This window comes from Oncorhynchus clarkii, chromosome 17 (genome assembly GCF_045791955.1).
Source record: "Oncorhynchus clarkii lewisi isolate Uvic-CL-2024 chromosome 17, UVic_Ocla_1.0, whole genome shotgun sequence".
Classification (NCBI taxonomy): Eukaryota; Metazoa; Chordata; class Actinopteri; order Salmoniformes; family Salmonidae; genus Oncorhynchus; species Oncorhynchus clarkii.
The window spans coordinates 58,724,250-58,746,763 of NC_092163.1; the positions used below are offsets into that span (position 1 = coordinate 58,724,250).

The 22,514-nt window shown below is 44.5% G+C and overlaps 1 protein-coding gene across 1 annotated transcript in view; it reads right to left on the reverse strand.

The window, feature by feature from the left end:
- Nucleotides 1–22,514, reverse strand: part of LOC139371187 (rap1 GTPase-activating protein 1-like) — a 79,604-nt gene that overhangs the window by 36,226 nt on the left and 20,864 nt on the right. The window contains exon 3 of the mRNA XM_071111354.1: nt 6,312–6,405. Coding sequence (XP_070967455.1) covers nt 6,312–6,405 — 94 coding nt within the window. The remainder of the gene's footprint in view (nt 1–6,311; nt 6,406–22,514) is intronic.

A 22,514-nucleotide genomic window follows, 5' to 3' on the forward strand; every position in this document is an offset into this window, starting at 1 on the left:
TCTGACTGCCCTTGACCAGCACAAAAACATCGTGTGGCGTTCTGCATTAGCATCGAATAGCCCCCTTTTCAGGGAAGTTAGAAACCAATATACACAGGCAGTTAGGAAAGCTAAGGCTAGCTTTTTCAAGCAGAAATTTGCATCCTGTAGCACAAACTCAAAAATGTCCTGGGACACTGTACAGTCCTTGGAGAATAAGAGCACCTCCTCCCAGCTGCCCACTGCACTGAGGCTAGGAAACACTGTCACCACCAATAAATCCACGATAATTGAGAATTTCAATAAGCATTTTTCTACAGCTGGCCATGCTTTCCACCTGGCTACCCCTACCTCGGTCAACAGTCCAACACCCCCCACACCAACTCGCCAAAGCCTCCCCCATTTCTCCTTCACCCAAATCCAGATAGCTGATGTTCTGAAAGAGCTGCAAAATCTAGACCCCTACAAATCAGCTGGGCTAGACAATCTGGACCCTCTCTTTCTAAAAATGATCTGCCGAAATTGTTGCAACCCCTATTACTAGCCTGTTCAACCTCTTTTTCATATCGTCTGCGATTCCCAAAGATTGGAAAGCAGCCGCGGTCATCCCCCTCTTCAAAGGGGGAGACACACTAGACCCAACCTGTTACAGATATCTATCCTATCCTGCCTTTCTAAGGTCTTCGAAAGCCAAGTTAACAAACAGATTACTGACCATTTTGAATCCCACCGTACCTTCTCCGCTATGCAATCTGGTTTCTCGCCTGATTCACCAACTACTTCTCTGATAGAGTTCAGTTTGTCAAATCGGAGGGCCTGTTGTCCGCACCTCTGGCAGTCTCTATGGGAGTGCAACAGGGTTCAATTCTCGGGCCGACTCTCTTCTCTGTATACGTCAATGATGTCGCTCCTGCTGCTGGTGATTCTCTGATCCTCCTCTAGGCAGACGACACCATTCTGTATACTTCTGGCCCTTCTTTGGACACTGTGTTAACCAACCTCCAGACGAGCTTCAATGCCATACAACTCTCATTCCTTGGCCTCCAGCTGCTCTTAAATGCTAGTGAAACTAAATGCATGCTCTTCAACCGATCGCTGCCCACACCTGCCCGCCTGTCCAGCATCACAACTCTGGATGGTTCTGACCTAGAATATGTGGACAACTACAAATACCTAGGTGTCTGGTTAGACTGTAAACTCTCCTTCCAGACTCACATTAAGCAACTCCAATCCAAAATGAAATCTAGAATTGGCTTCCTATTTTGCAACAAAGCATCCTTCACTCATGCTGCCAAACATACCCTTGTAAAACTGACCATCCTACCGATCCTCGACTTCGGCGATGTCATTTACAAAATAGCCTCCAACACTCTACTCAACAAATTGGATGCAGTCTATCACAGTGCCATCTGTTTTGTCACCAAAGCCCCATATACTACCGACCACTGCGACATGTATGCTCTCGTTGGCTGGCCCTTGCTTCATACTCATCGCAAAACCCACTGTCTTCAGGTCATCTACAAGCCTCTGCTAGGTAAAGCCCCGCCTTATCTCAGCTCAATGGTCACCAAAACAGGACTCACCCGTAGCATGCGCTTCAGAAGGTATATTTCACTGGTCACCCCCAAAGTCAATTCCTCAGTTTGGCCGCCTTTCCTTCCAGTTCTCTGCTGCCAATGACTGGAACAAACTGCAAAAATCAATGAAGCTGGAGACTCATATCTCCCTCACTAACTTTAAGCACCAGCTGTCAGAGCAGCTCACATATCACTGCACCTGTACATAGCCCATCTGTAAATAGCCCATCCAACTACCTCATCCCCATACTGTATTTATTTATTTATCTTGCGCCTTTGCGCCCCAGTATCTCTACTTGCACATTCATCTTCTGCATGTCAACCACTCCAGTGTTTAATTGCTATATTGTAATTAATTTGCCACCATGGCCTATTTATTGCCTTTACCTACCTTATCTAACCTCATTTGCACACAATGTATATAGACTTTTTTCTACTATATTATTGACTGTATGTTTGTTTATTCCATGTGTAACTCAGTGTTGTCGTACGTGTCGAACTGCTTTGCTTTATCTTGGCCAGGGCGCAGTTGTAAATGAGAACTCGTTTTCAACTAGCCTACCTGGTTAAATAAAGATGAAATAGAAAAATAAAGGAAACCTGGCACCATCCCTACGGTGAAGCATGATGGTGGCAGCATCATGCTGTGGGGATGTTTTTCAGAGGGAGAGACTGGGAGATTAGTCAAGATTGAGGCAAAGATGAACAGAGCAAAGTACAGAGAGATCCTTGATGAAAACCTGCTCCAGACCTCTCAGGACCTCAGACTGGGGAAAAAGTTTACCTTCCAACAGGACAACAACCCTAAGCACACAGCCAAGACAACGCAGGAGTGGCTTTTGGAAAATTCTCTGAATGTCCTTGATTCCGGACTTGAACCCGATCGAACATCTCTGGAGAGACATGAAAATAGCTGTGCAACAAAGCTTCCCATCCAGCCTGACAGCTTGAGAGGATCTGCAGAGAAGAATGTGAGAAACTCCCCAAATACAGGTGTGCCAATATTGTAGCGTCATACCCAAGAAGACTCGATGCTGTAATCGCTGCCAAATGAGGTCTGAATACTTTAAGGCACTGTATTTATGCCACTTTAAACTTATAATACAGATTGATGTCCTTTGTTAAATAAAATGGAGGCTTTACTGTAAAGGACCTTCTGTTGTGTGAAGAGCTTTGAGTGAAGTGTACATTTACAAAAACGTCAGCAGACTAAGTTGGATTTTGTAGGAGAACACACATAACCAAATCTTTGTTCAGCATCAATATCCTAAAGAAGGTCAATCCTGTTGATATTGCAAAGATGTGTACAAATGTTTGAGGTGTTGTGAAACAACAAAGGCTACATGGTGACATACAGCAAACATTTGATATTGAAACACACTGAGACAACAAATCTGTATTACCATTTAAAGTAGCCTACACACAAACGCAATGACATGGGTAGACTGAGTCATGCTAGCTATGTGGTCAAAGCCATGCTTCCCATTGACATCCATGCACAATGTGAAAATTTGACCTAAGATGAAGTTACGATTCTCCACTGGATGTGTTGGGAAGTGAAATACCCTGCATAGGTAAAGTTAAAATGAAGTAGAAACAACTCAAATCTCAGCTCGCTATCTGTCTACTGCACAATGTAGCTTAAAATGGAAACCATGTATTCACAGAGAGAAGGGATTTGGGCAAATTAATAAGAGAGAAGTAATAACCAGACAGCATAGTGAACAGATCACAGCACTCTTTCTCAAGCCCCACCATCATATTGAGTCTTCAAGTACACGTTACCTTAATTTCCTTTTATGAGTCCTTTAATTTAAACACTCCAGGTTAGTGCTCTAGAATAGATGCAATAACGAGCCTCTCTCCCACTGAATCACTTTTGCTGCCTCCCTGGCCTGGGGGCCTAACGCTATGCATATTTTATATGTATTAATTACCAGATCTAGTCTGTTTGAGTGGCATGACACTCCCCAGACCCTACATAAAACAGCTTGGTGGAGCTCAGTCAGAAGGCGCCTCACGGCCCAAGGCCTAGATTAATTGGGTTAAGGTTAGAAGACTGAGGGAAGACTGAGGGACAAAGGGATTGAATCTCTATCGGACCTTGAGAAGCTATGCTACAGTAAATACAGAGTCTTACGCATTCTAATAACCACCCATTCGGAAGAGGAAAATGCAAGATATATATATTTACTCTGAGCTGCGCCTCGATAGATGGGTCAAAGATGGAAGACTGGTTTACCCAGCAGAGATCGCCATTATCCTTTGAAGAATCTTTCTGGTCGTTGTGTTGTAGAGCGGACAAGTTAAAATACCCTGTCGTTCTTCTGAGATTGTCTGTCCTTTTCTAGGCCACGTATGTTTTCAGCTGCAGCTGATAACTCAACGTCGAGAAGGTATCACTTCTTCTTTAGTGAATAAACGTTCAAAGATCATACCAAGTTGCCATAATCAGCTCGCGCTGTACTCTGGCTGCTCTAGTCGAAATTCACCAGTCCAGTCTGGTGATCGTCACCTCCATGTTGAAATTCACACTTTTAAACCTTAGGGCAGCAGTCTTAACATTTCTGGAACTAAATGTTAATTTTGTTCGGTTGTAGTAGAAATGAGCCCTTTTAAACGTATGGACACCAATCCTCACATCATCGGTAACAAGGTTTGACTTGCGTCAACGGGCTTTTGTACTGGGGGGAGAAGGGCATGTTTCATAGTTCTCAACCAATGTCTGTTCACTTGGGCATGGCCACTGAGTGGGCCTACGTTTTACTATGAAACAATTATCTTATTTAGCAGGCTAAAATTACATTTAATCTTTTCACAAATAGTTTCACATTTAAACATTTAAATTGCACAACAATTCCATGTGAATCTGATAACTAGAATGTGTAGACTTTCCAAGATACAATTTATGTCATCCTATCATCAGATAAAGACAGACAACAACTGATCAGACATCATATTCTTTAAGTACCAACGGACATTTTCAACTGGTTGAGAAAGGGAAATAATGTTCTTTCCCCAACCTTTTGATGCTGCCATACTTTCACTGTGGTAACACAGGGCTTTCCAAGAGTCCATTCTGTAGTGAAGAGAAAAGGGGGGAAGGTATTTATGGGATGGTCATAAACCTCACCCAACAGGGCAACGTTATGACAGCACTTACACTGACCCTATTGACCACAAATCAATGACTACGATCACTATAAGGCTGTTGCATAAAAGGACTTGACACTTTCAGCTTTTCCAAACTATTTCAGACTATTTCAAACCCATAGTATAATGGAAGGGACCTGACAAACTGGGCTGAGGAAGATGGACCTGATTCCCTGGTCTATTCCATCACCACTATAATTCATAGCCCCCATCACAGCTTTCATCTCGCCCCACCACTCCAATACCAGATACCTGAATTTCCCATCCTCTACCTGTGGTGAGACCTGCCAATGTTTTGGCCACGCCAACCTACCGTCCACTCCTCTCCAATCATGTCCTCTGAGAAAATCCATCATTCATCGTGGCCGTCAGCGGCAGGCTCCTCCTCTGGCCAGCAGTGGTAGAGCACAACATTTACACTACAGCAGCTGCTCTGGTATGGTCTGCTCTGCTCTCCACACATCCTTCCATCAGAGGGATTGACTGATGCAGTGGGCAGCAGTGTCTCCAGGACAACCACCACCACCATAGAAAAATCTGCAGGCTGAGGTACTAAGGCACTAAGCCACAGCACACAGCAGTGAAAATATGCCTAGATACTACAGCAATACAGTCTGGACCAAAGGCATTCACCTGATACAGCTACATTGATGAAGAACTCTGTGATTTATAGTCTGCTGAATTTGTTCATATATTACAAGATAATGCATAATGCATTATATCATTGACAGCTTATTGACAAGGACATTAACCTATTCTATGTGTGCATTACTGCAGATTTAATCATTGAATATTCCTAATGTCCAAACTAATCACATCACCTGGGTTCGTAGATCAGCATAAATGAATTCCCATGAGCCAAAACCACAGAGAGTGATTCAGTCATCTGAGTGAGTGACAGCAGGTTTACAGAGGTTGAGGACGGACCACCAGTGTCTAGACCACTGAATCTCTCTTTGCCTCACTCTAACACTCCAATTCCCCCGAGTTCCATAATGTAAGATGTGGGTAGATGTGGGTTTTTGAGACACAGATATTCTTTAGGAGACCCTATGTACCTGTGATGAGCTGGGACCCAAGAATCAAAACAATTTGCTAAAATATTTATTTATGTGTAAAATTGAGAGCATTCTCTATATTCCTCAGCCCCCAGTATCATATAATTATTTAAGGTGTTTTGTAAGTGCACCTACTAGCATCTTCTGGACTATAAAACAAAAGCTTTGTCCTTGGCTGTTGGAACAACCTATATATTATTTTATCTAAAAGTAGTAGATCATAGGCCCTTGATAATTACTTTGATTTTGCCTTGCTCAAGGGTACATCGACAGATTTTCTTTTCACCTTGTTGGATGGGGGATTAGAACTAGCAACCTTCCAGTAACACTCTAACGCTCTAACCGCTAGGCTACTTGCCACCCCTGTTTGATTGGTGACACCATTCACCTGCACACAGAGTAGGGCAATAGAACAACACAGGGAGGAGTGGGGCTGAATAGAAAAGAGGAAAGAAAAAGACGGCAAGAGAGAGACTTGTGAAAATAGGTGAGAGGTCAAGGTTGAGCTGACAGGGTGCAGTTGGGGCTTGGACCCCGCTCCTACCTTTGATAACGAGCGAGCGCGATATGGAGGATGGGAGTGTGACAGCAAGGGCTCTAGTGTGTCAGAGATACGAGGTATCCTTCCATCCTGTTTGCTGTGAATCACAAAGGAAAAGTTTGAGTTATTGACATGGATATGTTATGACATTATGGGTTACTGTTAGCGGTAGGGTCGATTACATTGGAAAAATCATGTTTGGTTGGTTTTGAGTTGAACATCTCCGGTAGAGATCAGAGCAACGGTAGTGTAAATTCTGGCAATCACGGAGGTGCGAGATTGGACCTCACCACATTAAAGGGAGGAGCACACTGTAGATGATGTGACTGAGCTGACTGTCTTTCCAGTCTCTCCCCAGTAAATACTTGGGATTAACCCATAATTGTCTTTCTGTCTTGCTCGACTGACCTAGAGTGTTGTCTCCTGAGCCTGTGAAGTGGTGAGGACAGGCTATAACTAGGGCTGTCAGGCAACTGGAATGTCTGAACCATTGAAATAGAATTTGAAATTACTGGGTTGTTCTTTGGTTTGAACAACACAGAGTGAAAAGGGACATGATCCCTCCCTCCCTCCCTCTGTCTGATCATGTTTTCTCTGGTGACAAGATCTTATTAGCAGCCTGGCCAGAGCTGTATGATTGAGTCAAAACATGTTACTTCACACAACGTCTCACAAAGCAGTCAACTGCTGGATCGACTGGCAGTCAGGCTTTTAACGGCCCATATTAAATAAATGGAAGAGCCTTCTACACACAGAACCTTGAACAGAGGGCACCACGCTGATGCTTGAAGCAGGATGCATTCTATTAAGGAGTAAAGGCTTGGCACAACAACCTGGCTGGCAGGGAAGGTGAGCTGCTGAGAATATGTAAATCTCTCTCTCTCACATACGCACACACAGGCACATACGCACACACACACACACATACACATGCATACTTTTCAATCACATGGCACAGGGGGTGGTTTGTAGGTTCAATAAGCCTATTTACCAAGTGGTGTTGTTATCCTTAAATTGCAGCTCGACTCAGCTGACGGGTTCCCTGCCCATTAACCCTTCAGAAACCGTCAGTGCACACCACTGAACATCACTGACAACACACTGTTGACCTGGAGCAGGCACTCCTTTAACAGCATTATTTCATATCTTCTATATGAAAACATTGCAGAATCATGTCGGAGAGCTCATATCAAATGCTTTTCTTAACCAAAGCATGGCACATCATAATATTGCCCCACTACAAAGCAGGGCCCTGCAGTGCTTATTCCATCCTACAACAGTACGACACGTTGGCATCTGGTAGTAGGCTGGTTTAGATGGCGGCTGGGTAAAGCAGGCACTACTACACAGGGAGGGATCAGAGGGTTCAGCCTGACAACTGGTCGCCTCACCCCAGGAACACACACAGCCTGCTTAATGGATCGGATTACGGGAGCAGAATGTGTGTGTGTGTGTAGCTTAAAAGCCACCAAACAAAGCACACATCCAGTGAGTGTGTCATCATCTCAACACTAAGGGTGAGCTTTACAGAGAGAAGAGATGATGGTCTCAGTGTGACTGGTGACAGTAACAATACTATCCCAAGTGTGTCACATCCCAATACCAATTACAGGGACACCTGCCACACTATGAATGTTTAAACAATTCACTGAGTCCAGAGCAATGGTTTTGCGCACCTCGAGTTAGTACTACGTACAGTAATCTTATACATTTTATTTTATTTTATTGAACTATTTTTATTTAATAGTGACACTGGCCTAAATGACAGAACATTGTGTGAAACAAGTGATTGGTGCAGCTAGTCATCCATAAGTGGCTCAGTTAACAGACTGTAGTGGAGGAGTGATTGGCAGAGAGAGAGCATGTCCTGGTCCAGGTCTAATCTGGAGATCTGAATCAGAGAATGAGAGTCATGCAGCCATTACATAATACAGCTGTCCAAAAATAGCCCCCGGTGAAGAGGTCACCAACCTTCAACCACAATCTGATTAAAATGCCACTTCCATGAATGCTGTGTGTGTGTGTGTGTGTGTGTGTGTGTGTGTGTGTGTGTGTGTGTGTGTGTGTGTGTGTGTGTGTGTGTTTGTGTGTGTGCGCGTTTGGGTGTCCCACACCGTGGAAACTTCTAGTCAAGGAGAACATTTTAAACCTGAAAAGCCTTCCTCCACACAGTACTGCTGGGTCATGGGCTCTGATAAGATGATGCAAATGAGCTCTCTCTACTCCTTTGATGGGTGTGGAGTATACCTAGAAATACAAATGAGCTGGACTGGTTTGCATATATTGCAACAAAATGGAATGACAAATGCATTTCTCTAGTCCCTGAGCGGCAAAGAAAGAGTGAGAGAGTGAGAGAGTAAGAGAGCATGTTTGCACCAAGACAATAGCTCAATATCCTCAGTAAGGTGTTCCCTGTTTGGTATAATCCATACCAGTCAAAACATATCAACACATCTCCTGCAGAAGATTGAAAAGGTTGCAATGTGGAGGGCAAACATTCACTAATTATTGGTGCAATCAACAGATCGATACTATGGTTCAAGATGCAGTAAAAATCCAATTTGATCTAGTGTTTAACTTCAGCAGCAAACCAAGTCTGTTGAGGAGGGCTTATATTATACAGTATTATATCAACATGTACTTAATGAGGTATAGTATCAATGCAGGGGTATAGTATCAATGCAGGGGTATAGTATCAATGCAGAAGCTAATAAAGCTTCATGAAGACATTGAGTATTTAATGCGTCACTGACTGTTATCTCATCAGGAATGCACAACAAAATCTCCAAAGAAAACACCATATCTGGCCATAACTGCAGCAACAGAGATATGGCATGGCTGGCCCTTTTAATTAGGGCAAGTGGGGCCGTAAATTATGGCTTGTGGGGCTGTCTGTGGTGCAGTCTGCAGATTATGGAGTGTGTTGGCATTTTAATTATGGCATATTTTGCAGTATGTTAACTGTCATATGTCAGCTGTCAGTGAACCCAAAACTAACCTTGACAGTTAAGTTTTGGTATAATTTCTGAGTGGTTAAGCTGAATGTTTGGGATAGGGTTAACCTTGACGATTAAGTTTAGGTATTCATTCCGAGTCGTTAAGGTAAGGGTAAAGGTTTGGGTTAGGGTTAGGGTTAAAACAGAAAAAAAGATGACAAAACACTGGGATTGGGATTGAACTTGCGATCCTCTGAGCCGTAGCTCACGGTTTGAGCCCGTCCTCAACCCCACCCAGAACTCCCTAGCTCGTCGTGAACCTACTGGATGGCCATAGGCGCTTGCGTTGCCTGTAATGACGGTAGGAAATTGCAATGGAAATAAAATGACACCCCATGCCATAATTTCAATATGCCTAAATACGTCATAATCCACTAGAGTTTGGCCTGGGATTGCAAACATAGCCAAGAGACATAAAACCATGAATCCAAGCACTATCAGATTCCCGGATCAACATCAAGTATACAAACACCCCTCTACTACACCAACATACCAACATAGTAATCACCTGTATTCTTATAGCTAACATCTAGCATAATGGTCCCGTCTTTCTCTTCCACTGCCCAAACCCACCTGTCCTCTACCCACACACACGGATATTTACCAGAGCTTAACCGGTCAGTCCAGCCAGACAGAACACAGCCAGACAGCAGGCTATCTAATCAACCGCAGCAGCTAATGCACAATGAAAGCAGAGTTACTTACTCTAGGCACCAGTGTGAGCAGAGCGAGTGGAGTGCAGAGGCAGGTCCAGCATGGGATGCAGAGATCAGTGGACGATCAGCACTGCTCTATGCAGCAGAACCTAGCCAGGAAAGTGCTGGATACAACTATGTTCTCTCCCTCTCGCTGTCTCCGTCTCTCACAGGCTCTTAGTTTCTACCTCTCCTCTCATTTTACTTAATTGCTTCAGAGTGGTCTTTTTGCTCACCTCCAAATGTCTTCCCCTCTTTCTCTCTTTCCTTCTCTCCCTCTACTTCTCTGTCTGATTCAGTGTTAGAGCTCTAACACCTGCTGTTAGATCGCAGCCTCTCCTGTCAGATGATGCTATGGAAAGCTCCCCTCTCTCCCCCTCCCTTCCTCATTACTCTCTCTCCCCCTCCCTCTCCCTCTCTCTCCTTCTCTCACATGTACACACACACACCACATGGACATGAGTGAGCAGAGTGCAGTGGGCGTATGGACATGAGTGAGATTCATGATGCGAAGTGCTAAGAAGGACATTATCTACCATACAATATATCAAATCACTCATTCCCCATTATCTACCTCATCCCTCTGACAATAATTATCCCATCCAGCACATGCTCCATTTGACTCTGTAGCGGACAGCTGAAAAGCGCAAAAAAAATATCTAATCTCTAACATAGATTATGGATTCACATATGGAGATTAAAATAGCATAATAGGCAAGAAGACCCTGTCAGCTATTAACCATTGATTCTGCTGAGATTCTGTCATTCATAGAGGACAATTCAAATAAAACACAGTCAAATGCATCTGTAAATAACATAATCTTCAAACGATGTCTACCAGAACCAGAAGTCTATCTCATTCCCACATTGAGCCAGACTTCAGTCTCTTTCCACCTCCCCTATGAGTACTTACCAGATATGCTGCACCTTATGGAGGATTGTGTCAGAGAAGCTCCCTCTCCTGGTTCCAAGGCCCATGCTACCTGCTCCTGTACTGCCCAGAGCTCCCTAAAGCCCATTGTTTGGGTGTGGTTCCACACCAGTCTCAATAGACACACAAAACCATTTTGTCTTAGTTTTTCACAAACAGTAGTTTCCCCCTGTCTATCTCCCAGGTGAACTACTTTGGAACTCGCACAGGGAAGATCATTTTACCTCTGATAACCTTTCCCCTCAGGAGAGGGCAACCAGACCGAGATCCAGGCAGCCTGGAAGGGTCTGATGAGGTGCGTAGCATGTGAGACTAGACATATATCTCAATCTGGGCCTCTCCAATTGGCAAAGCTGACAATAGGATGAGCAGGGTATCATTGTTCCCAAACAGAGTGAGAATGAGGGAGTCAAACCAGGTCATAGGGAGTCAGTATCCTAAATCACTCTCATTGTCAGCCCAGACAAAGATCAATGTATTTGAGAAATACTTGGAAAAAGAACGGTCTTTGGCCTGTGCTAAAACTAATTAAAGGGATCCTCCATAATCTCTCTCTCTCTCTCCCCATTCACTTCCTCCCCATTCATTCATTCATTCGCTCCCTCTCTCCCTCTCTCTCTCTCCCTCTCTCTCTCCCTCCCCATTCACTCCCTCTCTCACTGTCTTTTCAGCCCCTGCAGTCATCTGTGGAGCCAGCTAGGCTAAATTTCACATTTACACACTGTCATACTGCAGATACTTCACTCCGTGCTGAGAGACTAACAATCTCTATGTGGGAGGAGGCACAGATACTGAGTGTGTGTGACAGAGAGAGGTACGGAGAGGGGCAATGGCCTCCTCACTGAGTGTGACTGAAGGAGTAACTTTATCACTTTTTTATCAGTAAGTAACTCCTGTCTGGTCTGTCCTGGGGCTGTGGGATTCATCGTTCCCTCTGAGTCTGCTGGGACTAGGAGGACTACACATGGCTGGACGCACATCAAATGAGAACCCTGTCAACCCTGCTTACCACCTCTGCTTCTCATAATTCAATTGTGTTTGGAACTCTAACTCCATTGATTTTGTTAGTCCTGTGCTGGAAACAGTGTGGTGTGAGACAACACGACAGCCCGGCAGACAGACAGGCAAGGCCATGGCCCCTGTCCCCAGTCCCCTGAAGCTCAACCTGATGATGGAACAGGCAGGCAGCAGCCTCGTAGTTCATTCCCAGTGTCAGCGCCAGTCACCCTGACCACTGGGGATGGAGGTAAGCTCCTCTACTCCGTAATGAGCTCCGGCCCAACCCAGGTCATCCTTTGTCCCTGTGCTTCAGTGTACTGTACTGCTCTGCTCTGGTCATGGTCCGATGGGAGCCCAGCACAGCTGTGGCTTTTGCTCTGCTGACAAGGTGACTAATTAGGTGATTACAGTCATTAAGAGGATGGCCAGTGATCTCAGCATGTGCTCCAGGTGGACATCAGTGGCTGACTGAAGTGCATTCAACTCCAAAAGCAGCTAAACGCAAAGCTAGCCATACTCAAGGCTAGCCATGTCAATACCACCAGTTGAAAGCAGCAGAGTTAAATATAGAAATTGTGTTCAAAACAAATGTTAGAGATGTATCTGAACCACTCAGGTATTGTTATGCTGATGCATCTAGCCACACAATCCCCAAAGCACTGTGATCACATACACGTTTAGCAGATGTTATTGTGGGTGTAACGAAATGCTTGTGTTTCTAGTGCAGTAATATCTAACAATTTCACAACAATACACACAGATCTAAGTAAAGGAATGGGATTAAGACTATAGAAATATATGGACGAGCAATGTCAGAGTGGCTTAGACTAAGATACAGTAGAATAGAATACAGTATATACTGTATGAGATGAGTAATGCAAAATATGTACACATTATTAAAGTGACTAGTGTTTAATTTATTAAAGTGGCAAGTGATTTCAAGTCTGCCTGTTCACCCCGCTATCATCCAGAAGGCGAGGTCAGTACAGGTGCATCAAAGCTGGGACCGAGAGACTGAAAACAGCTTCAACCTCAAGGCCATCAGACTGTTAAACAGCCATCACTAACATTGAGTGGCTGCTGTCAACATACTGATTCAAATCTCTAGCCACTTTAATAATAAAAAATTGGATGTAATAAATGTATCACTAGCCAGTCACTTTAAACAATGCCACTTTAAATAATGTTTACATACCCTACATTACTCATCTAATATGTATATACTATACTCTATGCCATCTATTGCATCTTGCCTATGCCGCACGTCCATCGCTCATCCATATATTTATATATTTATACATATTCTATTCATTCCTTTACACTTGTGTGTAAAAGGTAGTTGTTGTGAAATTGTTAGATTACTTGTTAGATATTACTGCACGGTCCGAACTAGAAGCACAAGCGTTTCGCTACACTCGCATTAACATCTGCTAGCCATGTGTATCTGACCAATAACATTTTATTTTATTTTATTTGACCATGACAGTTTACAATCTAGTGTTACTCCAAGCAGTTTAGTCATCTCAACTTGCTCAATTTCCACATTATTTATTACAAGATTTCGTTTAGGGTTCAGTGAGTGTTTTGTTCCAAATACAACACTTTAAGTTTTAGAAGTATTTAGGGCTAACGTATTCCTTGCCACCCACTCTGAAACTAACTGCAGCTCTTTGTTGAGTGTTGCAGTCATTTCAGTCGCTGTAGTGTTGAGTCATCCGCATACATAAAAACTCTGGCTTTACTCAAAGTCAGTGGCATGTCGATAGTAAAAATTGAAAAAATCAAGGGGCCTAAACAGCTACCCTGGGGAATTCCTGATTCCTGATTCTAACTGGATTATATTTGATAAGCTTCCATTAAAGAACAGTGTTCTGACAAGTAACTCTTTATCCACATTATAGCAAGAGGTGTAAAGCCATAACATATACGTTTTTCCAGCAGCAGACTATGATCAATAATGTCAAACGCTGCACTGAATTCTAACAAGACAGCCCCCACAATCATTTGATCATCAATTTCTCTCAGCCAATCATCAGTCATTTGTGTAAGTGCTGTGCTTGTTGAGTGTCCTTCCCTGTAAGCATGCTGAAATTCTGTTGTCAATTTGTTTACCGTAAATTAGCATTGTATCTGATCAAACACATTTTTCCCCAGAAGTTTAGGTTGGCTTTACTATTCTTAGGTAGCAGAATTACTTTAGCTTCCCTCCAGGCCTGAGGGCACACGCTCTCTATGTCACACTCCTACCGAAGGTGGCTCCCCTTCCTGTTCGGGTGGCGCTCGGCGGTCATCGTCACCGGCCTACTAGCTGCCACTGATTCTTTCCTCCCCCTCCTTGTCTGTTTATTGGTTACACCTGTTGTTAATTTGGTTATTAGTTGGGCTTTATTAGCCAACCGGCCCGCCTGCTCTTTGTGCGGGATTGTTCTATGTGTACTTGTCGTGCCCGCATGTATGTCACGGCTGTTTTGTGTACGTGAGCTGTTTTTTGGATACAGTTTAGTTCCCCTGTGGTTTTGGGTATTTGTGTTGAGTGGCATCTGCTTTTTCACCTGGTCGGTGTATTAAAGACGTGCCTACTCTGAACTCTCTGTCTCCTGCGTCTGACTCCTTCCTCCACTACACCCCGGACATTACACTCTAGTAGGCTTAAATTGAAGATGTGGTAAATAGGAGTGGCAATATTGTCCGCTATTATCCTCAGTAATTTTATATCTAGATTGTCAGACCTTGGTGGCTTGTCATTGTTGATAGACAACAATAATTGTTTCACCTCTTCCACACTGACTTTACGGAATTCAAATGTACAATTCTTGTCTTTCATAATTTGGTCCGATATACTTGGATGTGTAGTGACAGAGTTTGTTACTGGCATGTCATCCCTATGTTTGCTTATCTTGCCAATGAAAAAGTCACTAAAGTAGTTTGCAATATCAGTGGGCTTTGTGATGAATGAGCCCTCTGATTCAATAAATGAAGGAGCCGAGTTGGCTTTAAAAAAAAATAAAAAAATTAAGGTGCCCCAAAGTTTTTTACTATCATTCTTACATAATTAATTTTTGTTTTATAGTGTGTATTATTTAGTTTAGTCACATGGTTTCTTAAATTGCAGTAGGTTTGCCAATCAGTTGGGCTGCCAGATTTAATTGCCATACTTTTGCCTCATCCCTCTCAACCATAACATGTTTTATTCCTCATCAATCCAAGGGGTTTTAACAGTTTTTCCAGTCATTTTCTTAATGGCTGCGTGCTTATTAGTAACTGGAATAAGTTGTTTTATAAATGTGTCAAGTGCAGCGTCTGGTTGCTCTGCATTACACACCATAGACGAGCAAATATTATTTACATCATCAACATATGAATCACTACAGAACTTATTGTATGACCTCTTATACACTATATTAGGCCCAGCCTTTGGAACTTTGGTTTTCCTAGATATTGCTATTATATTGTGATCACTACATCCTATGGATTTGGATACTGCTTTAAAGCAAATATCTGCAGCATGAGTAAAAATGTGATCAATACATGTTGATGGTTTAATTCCTGGGCTGTTTGTAACTACCCTGGTAGGTTGACTGACAACCTGATCCAGGTTGCAGGCACTGGTTGCAGTTTGAAGTTTTTGCCTGAGTGGGCAGCTTGATGAAAGCCAGTCAATATTTAAATCACCCAGAAAATATACTTCCCTTTTGATATCACATACATGTCACGCCATAGAGAGCCCTCGGGGTTCTAGGGGGTGTTCTAGTCTTTAATTTCTATGTTGGTGTGAGTATAGTTCCCAATTGGAGGCCGCTAATGATCGTTGCCTCGAATTGGGGATCATACTTTGTGTAGCCCTTTCCCACCTGCGTGGTGGGATATTGTTTTGTTTTGGTTTAGTGCTATGTGCGCTACGAACAGCACGTTCGTTTATTCTTTGTTGTTTTTTTGAAGGGTCACTTTAATAAATGTGTGGAACTCTACTCACGCTGCGCCTTGGTCCGCTCATTATGTATACGACGAAAGTGACAGAATATCCCACCACTACAGGACCAAGCAGCGTGCCATGGAGGAAAAGGAGAGCTGGACATGTGAGGAAATAATGAGTGGATGCGAGACCCTTATAGGAGTATAGGAGGACAGCGGTGACGCCGGGGTCCGCGGCCACAGAAACACCAAGATTTATTTTGGGGGAGGCACAAGGGCCGGTCGGTTGAGCCGAGGAGAGAGCCAGAGACCGTCGGGGAGTCGATGGAGCTGTTGGAGGAGGGGGATCGGAGAGAGATGTTGTTTAGGTGTATTCTGCAGCGCATTCGGCCTGAAGAGCACCTCCTCAGCCTGGTACGTCCTGTGCCGGCTCCCCGCACTCGCCCTGAAGAGTGTGTCATCAGTCCGGTGAAACCTGTGCCGGCTCCACGCACCAGGACTCCGGTGCGCCTTCCAAGCCGGTACGTCCTGTGCCGGCTCCCCGCACTCGCCCTGAAGAGTGTGTCACCAGCCCTGAGTCCTCTGCGCCGGTGCCCAGTCCAGGCACAGCGTCCATTCCCGCTCCATGGCCGGAGCCTTCCTCTGCGCTGGTGCCCAGTCCAGGCACAGCGTCCCGCTCCAGGGCCTGAGCCTTCCTCTGCGCCGGTGCCCAGTCCAGGTACGGCGTCCAGTCCTGCTCCGTGGCCGGAGCCTTCCTCTGCTCAGGTGCCCAGTCCGGGCACTGCGTTCAGTCCCGCTCCATGGCCGGAGCCTTCCTCGGCACCGGTGCTCAGTCCAGGCACGTCGTCCAGTTCCGCTCCAGGGCCTGAGCCTTCCTCTGCGCCAGTGCTCAGTCCAGGCACAGCGTCCAGTCCCGCTCCAGGGTCTGAGCCTTTCTCTGCGCCGGTGCCCAGTCCAGGCATGGCATCCAGTCCTGCTCCATGGCCGGAGCCTTCCTCTGCTCCGGTGCCCAGTCCGGGCACTGCGTTCAGCCCAGCCTCATGGCTGGATCCGCGGTCTGAGCGGGTGCTATGTCCCGCACCAGAGCTGCTTTAGGTGAGGCAGATGAACCTGTAGCCATATTACTTCAACTACTGTTGTGTCATCTGCAAACTTGATGGAGTTGGAGGCGTGTGTGGCCACGCAGTCATGGGTGAGCAGTGAGTACAGGAGGGGGCTGAGCATGCACCCTTGTGGGGCCCCAGTGTTAAGGATTAGTGAAGTGGAGGTGTTGTTTCCTACATTCACCACCTGGAGGCGGCCCGTCAGGAAGTCCAGGACCCAGTTGCACAGGGCGGGGTTCAGACCCTCGAGCTTAATGATGAGCTTGGAGGGTACTATGGTATTGAATGCTGAGCTATAGTCAATGAACAGCATTTTACATAGGTATATTCCTCTTGTCCAGATGGGATAGGGCAGTGTGCAGTGAGATGGCAATTGCATCGTCTATGGATCTATTTGGCAGTAAGCAAATTGAAGTGGGTCTAGGTTGTTAGGTAAGGTACAGGTGATATGATCCTTGACTAGTCTCTCAAAGCACTTCATGATGACAGAAGTGAGTGCTACGGGGCGATAGTCATTTAGCTCAGTTACCTTTGCTTTCTTGTGTACAGGAACAATTGTGGCAACATTGAAGCGTGTGGAGACTGCAGACTGGGATAGGGAGAGATTGAAAATGTCCGTAAACATACCAGCCAGCTGGTCTGCGTATGCTCTGAGGACGTGGATAGGGATGCCGTCTGGGCCAGCACCCTTGCTAGGGTTAACACGCTTAAATGTCTTACTCACGTCGACTATGGAGAAAGAGAGTCCAGGGTCCTTGGAATCAGGCCAGTCACCTTGCCATGGTTAAATGTGGTGGTTTGCGCTTTCAGTTTTGCGTGAACACTGCCAAATACCCACGGTTTCTGGTTAGGGTAGGTTTTAATAGTCACAGTGGGTACAACATCTACTATACACTTCCTGATAAACTCAGTCACCGTATCAGTATATTCGTCAATGTTATTCTCAGAGTCTATCCCAGTCCGAGTGATCAAAACAATACTGAAGTGTGAATTCCGATTGGTCAGACCAGCGTTGAATAGTCCTTAGCACAGGTACTTCCTGTTTGAGTTTCTGCCTATAGGAAGGGAGGAGCAAAATGGAGTTGTGATCAGATTTGCCGAAGGGAGGGCGGGGGAGGGCCTTGTAGGCATCCCACAAGTTTGAGTAGCAGTGGTCGAGTGTTTTACTGTAGCAGCGCGAGTACTGCAGTCAATATGTTGATAGGACTTTTTGGAAACATAACGTACCCAAAGTAAACGGGATATTTTGTCAGGACCAGATGCTAGAATATGCATATAATTGACAGCGTAGGATAGAAAACACTCTAAAGTTTCCAAAACTGTAAAAATATTGTCTGTGAGTATAACAGAACTGATATTGCAGGCGAAAGCCTGAGAAAAATCCAATCCGGAAGTGCCTCATGTTTTGAAAGCGCTGCGTTCCAATGCGTCCCTATTGAGCAGTGAATGGGCTATCAACCAGATTACTTTTTCTCCGTATTCCCCGAGGTGTCTACAGCATTGTGACGTAGTTGTACGCATTTATGTTGAAGAACATCCGTAAGCGGCTACATTGCACAACTGGTCACCTGATGGCTCCCAGAGTAATTCTCGCGTAAAATACAGAGGTAGCCATTTTTTCAATCGGTCCTACTGAAAAACCAATTGTCCCGGTGGATATATTATCGAATAGATATTTGAAAAACACCTTGAGGATTGATTATAAACAACGTTTGCCATGTTTCTGTTGATATTATGGAGCTAATTTGGAATATTTTTCGGCATTTTCGTGACTGCAATTTCCGTGAAGAACAAACACAGCTATTTCGCCTACAAAAATAATATTTTTGGAAAAAAGGACCATTGGCTATCTAACTGGGAGTCTCGTGAGTGAAAACATCCGAAGCTCATCAAAGGTAAACAATTTAATTTGATTGCTTTTTTGATTTCCGTGACCAAGTTACCTGCTGCTAGCTGGACAAAATGCTATGCTAGGCTATCGATAAACTTACACAAATGCTTGTCTAGCTTTGGCAGTAAAGCATATTTTGAAAATCTGAGATGACAGGGTGATTAACAAAAGGCTAAGCTGTGTCTCAATATATTTCACTTGTGATTTTCATGAATAGGAATATTTTCTAGGAATATTTATGTCCGTTGCGTTATGCTAATTAGTGTCAGTCGATGATTACGCTCCCTCATGCGGGATGGGGAGTCATTAGAGGTTAAAATCCCCAACTACAATAAATGCGGCCTCAGGATATGTGGTTTCCAGTTTGCATAAACTCCAGTGAAGTTCTTTGAGGGCCATCGTGTTATCGGCTTGAGGGGGAATATACATGACTGTGACTATAACCGAAGATAAATCTCTTGGGAGGTAATACGGTCGGCATTTGATTGTGAGGTATTCTAGGTCGGGTGAACAAAAATGACTTGAGTTCCTGTATGTTATCACAATAACACCATGAGTAGTTAATCATGAAACATACACCCCCGGGCTTCTTCTTCTCGGAGAGATATGTATTCCTGTCTGCGCGATGAACTGAGAAACCAACTGGATGTATGGACTCAGACAGTATATCCTGAGAGAGCCATGTTTCCGTGAAACAGAGTATGTTACAATCCCTGATGTCTCTCCGGAAGGAAATTCTTATTATCCAGAGACTGAACATTAGCGAGTAATATACTCGGATGTGGTGGGTGTTGTGCGCGCCTCCCGAGTGGGACTAGAAGTCCATTGTGAGCACCTCTTCTCAGCCGGCGATGTTTTGGGTCAGCCTCTGAAATCAGTTCAATTGCCCTGGGTGGTACGAACAAAGGAAAGTCGTATTCCTGGTCGTAATGCTGGTAATGCTGATGAGTTACCGCCCCTCTGATATCCAAAGTTCTTCCCGGCTGTATGTAATAACACAAAAACATTTCTGGCCTAATAAAGTAAGAAATATTACATAAAAAAAACGAAATACTGCAAAGTTGCTTAGGGGCTAGAGGCTCGTATGCCCTCTCTATCGACGTCAGATCCTTGACAATACCAGACCAGATCCATGACATTCTCCTTGTATCATCACTGAGGCAGCCTACTGTCATGACGTTGGCCTGGGGGTAGGTTTATGACAGTCATAAATACCGCTTCCCCCCTTTTTCCTCTCTCTGTCCGACTGATGTTACATTTGCAAAACCCTTGGTTAACATAGAGATTCTGGGAACATCAGAAGGTGGGGGGAAATGAACTATATTCTGGTAATCTGACAAATTGAACATATGCGGTGGTTATTCTGCCCTTGAGTTGCGTTCCCATGCAAAACTAGACAGATAGCTAACAACTAAGTCTTCAATAAAACTCCCAAGGCGTGACTTTTCTTAAATGAATATATTGAAAACGTTTATGTTGTGAAACTGCAAAATACAGAAAAGAATATACTTTAGTATTCAATTCACACCGACAGTAGCTGTACATTATACATTTGAAGTTGCATAAATACAAAGCACGCGCTAAGGTACCATGCATCTGGCATGATGCCAAACCATATAGCTTATTGTTACTCATATGGTAATTAGCTCCTTTCATTACTCTAATAATGTACAACCATTTATGTAGAATAACAAAGCATATTACACTAGGAACAGTAACAAACTACAGTATTGTATATTTTACAATTCGTTTGCATGACGCACGAGCAAAGTAATACAGCTAACGACATACATGAAAAGCATTGCAATTTGTGAGTAAATGCAACCAACATTGACATGTAAGCAACTCTATCAATAACAAGATTATAACCATTAGCTAAATGCTTGAATTGAACTTACAAACAAATATTTTCCAAGGCTGAAGCGTGACAAGAAATAACTACATTGAAAGACCTGCACCGTAGCGTTGTTTGTAGCTGCTTCTATGCGTGCAGAACAAATTCTAATGACTACCGCCCCGTAGCACTCACATCCGTCATCATGAAGTGCTTTGAGAGACTAGTCAAGGACCATATCACCTCCACCCTACCTGACACCCTAGACCCACTCCAATTTGCTTACCGCCCAAATAGGTCCACAGACGATGCAATCTCAACCACACTGCACACTGCCCTAACCCATCTGGACAAGAGGAATACCTATGTGAGAATGCTGTTCATCGACTACAGCTCGGCATTCAACACCATAGTACCCTCCAAGCTCGTCATCAAGCTCGAGACCCTGGGTCTCGACCCCGCCCTGTGCAACTGGGTACTGGACTTCCTGACGGGCCGCCCCCAGGTGGTGAGGGTAGGCAACAACATCTCCTCCCCGCTGATCCTCAACACTGGGGCCCCACAAGGTTGCGTTCTGAGCCCTCTCCTGTACTCCCTGTTCACCCACGACTGCGTGGCCACGCACGCCTCCAACTCAATCATCAAGTTTGCGGACGACACAACAGTGGTAGGCTTGATTACCAACAACGATGAGACGGCCTACAGGGAGGAGGTGAGGGCCCTCGGAGTGTGGTGTCAGGAAAACAACCTCACACTCAACGTCAACAAAACTAAGGAGATGATTGTGGACTTCAGGAAACAGCAGAGGGAACACCCCCCTATCCACATCGATGGAACAGTAGTGGAGAGGGTAGCAAGTTTTAAGTTCCTCGGCATACACATCACAGACAAACTGAATTGGTCCACTCACACAGACAGCATCGTGAAGAAGGTGCAGCAGCGCCTCTTCAACCTCAGGAGGCTGAAGAAATTCGGCTTGTCACCAAAAGCACTCACAAACTTCTACAGATGCACAATCGAGAGCATCCTGGCGGGCTGTATCACCGCCTGGTATGGCAACTGCACCGCCCTCAACCGTAAGGCTCTCCAGAGGGTAGTGAGGTCTGCACAACGCATCACCGGGGGCAAACTACCTGCCCTCCAGGACACCTACACCACCCGATGCCACAGGAAGGCCATAAAGATCATCAAGGACATCAACCACCCGAGCCACTGCCTGTTCACCCCGCTATCATCCAGAAGGCGAGGTCAGTACAGGTGCATCAAAGCTGGGACCGAGAGACTGAAAAACAGCTTCTATCTCAAGGCCATCAGACTGTTAAACAGCCACCACTAACACTGAGTGGCTGCTGCCAACACACTGACACTGACTCAACTCCAGCCACTTTAATAATGGGAATTGATGGGAAATGATGTAAATATATCACTAGCCACTTTAAACAATGCTACCTTATATAAATGTTACTTACCCTACATTATTCATCTCATACGCATACGTATATACTGTACTCTATATCATCGACGGTATCCTTATGTAATACATGTATCACTAGCCACTTTATACTATACTATGCCACTTTGTTTACATACTCATCTCATTTGTACATACTGTACCCGATACCATCTACTGTATCTTGCCTATGCTGCTCTGTACCATCACTCATTCATATATCCTTATGTACATATTCTTTATCCCCTTACACTGTGTACAAGACAGTAGCTTTGGAATTGTTAGTTAGATTACTTGTTATTACTGCATTGTCGGAACTAGAAGCACAAGCATTTCGCTACACTCGCATTAACATCTGCTAACCATGTGTATGTGACAAATAAAATTTGATTTGA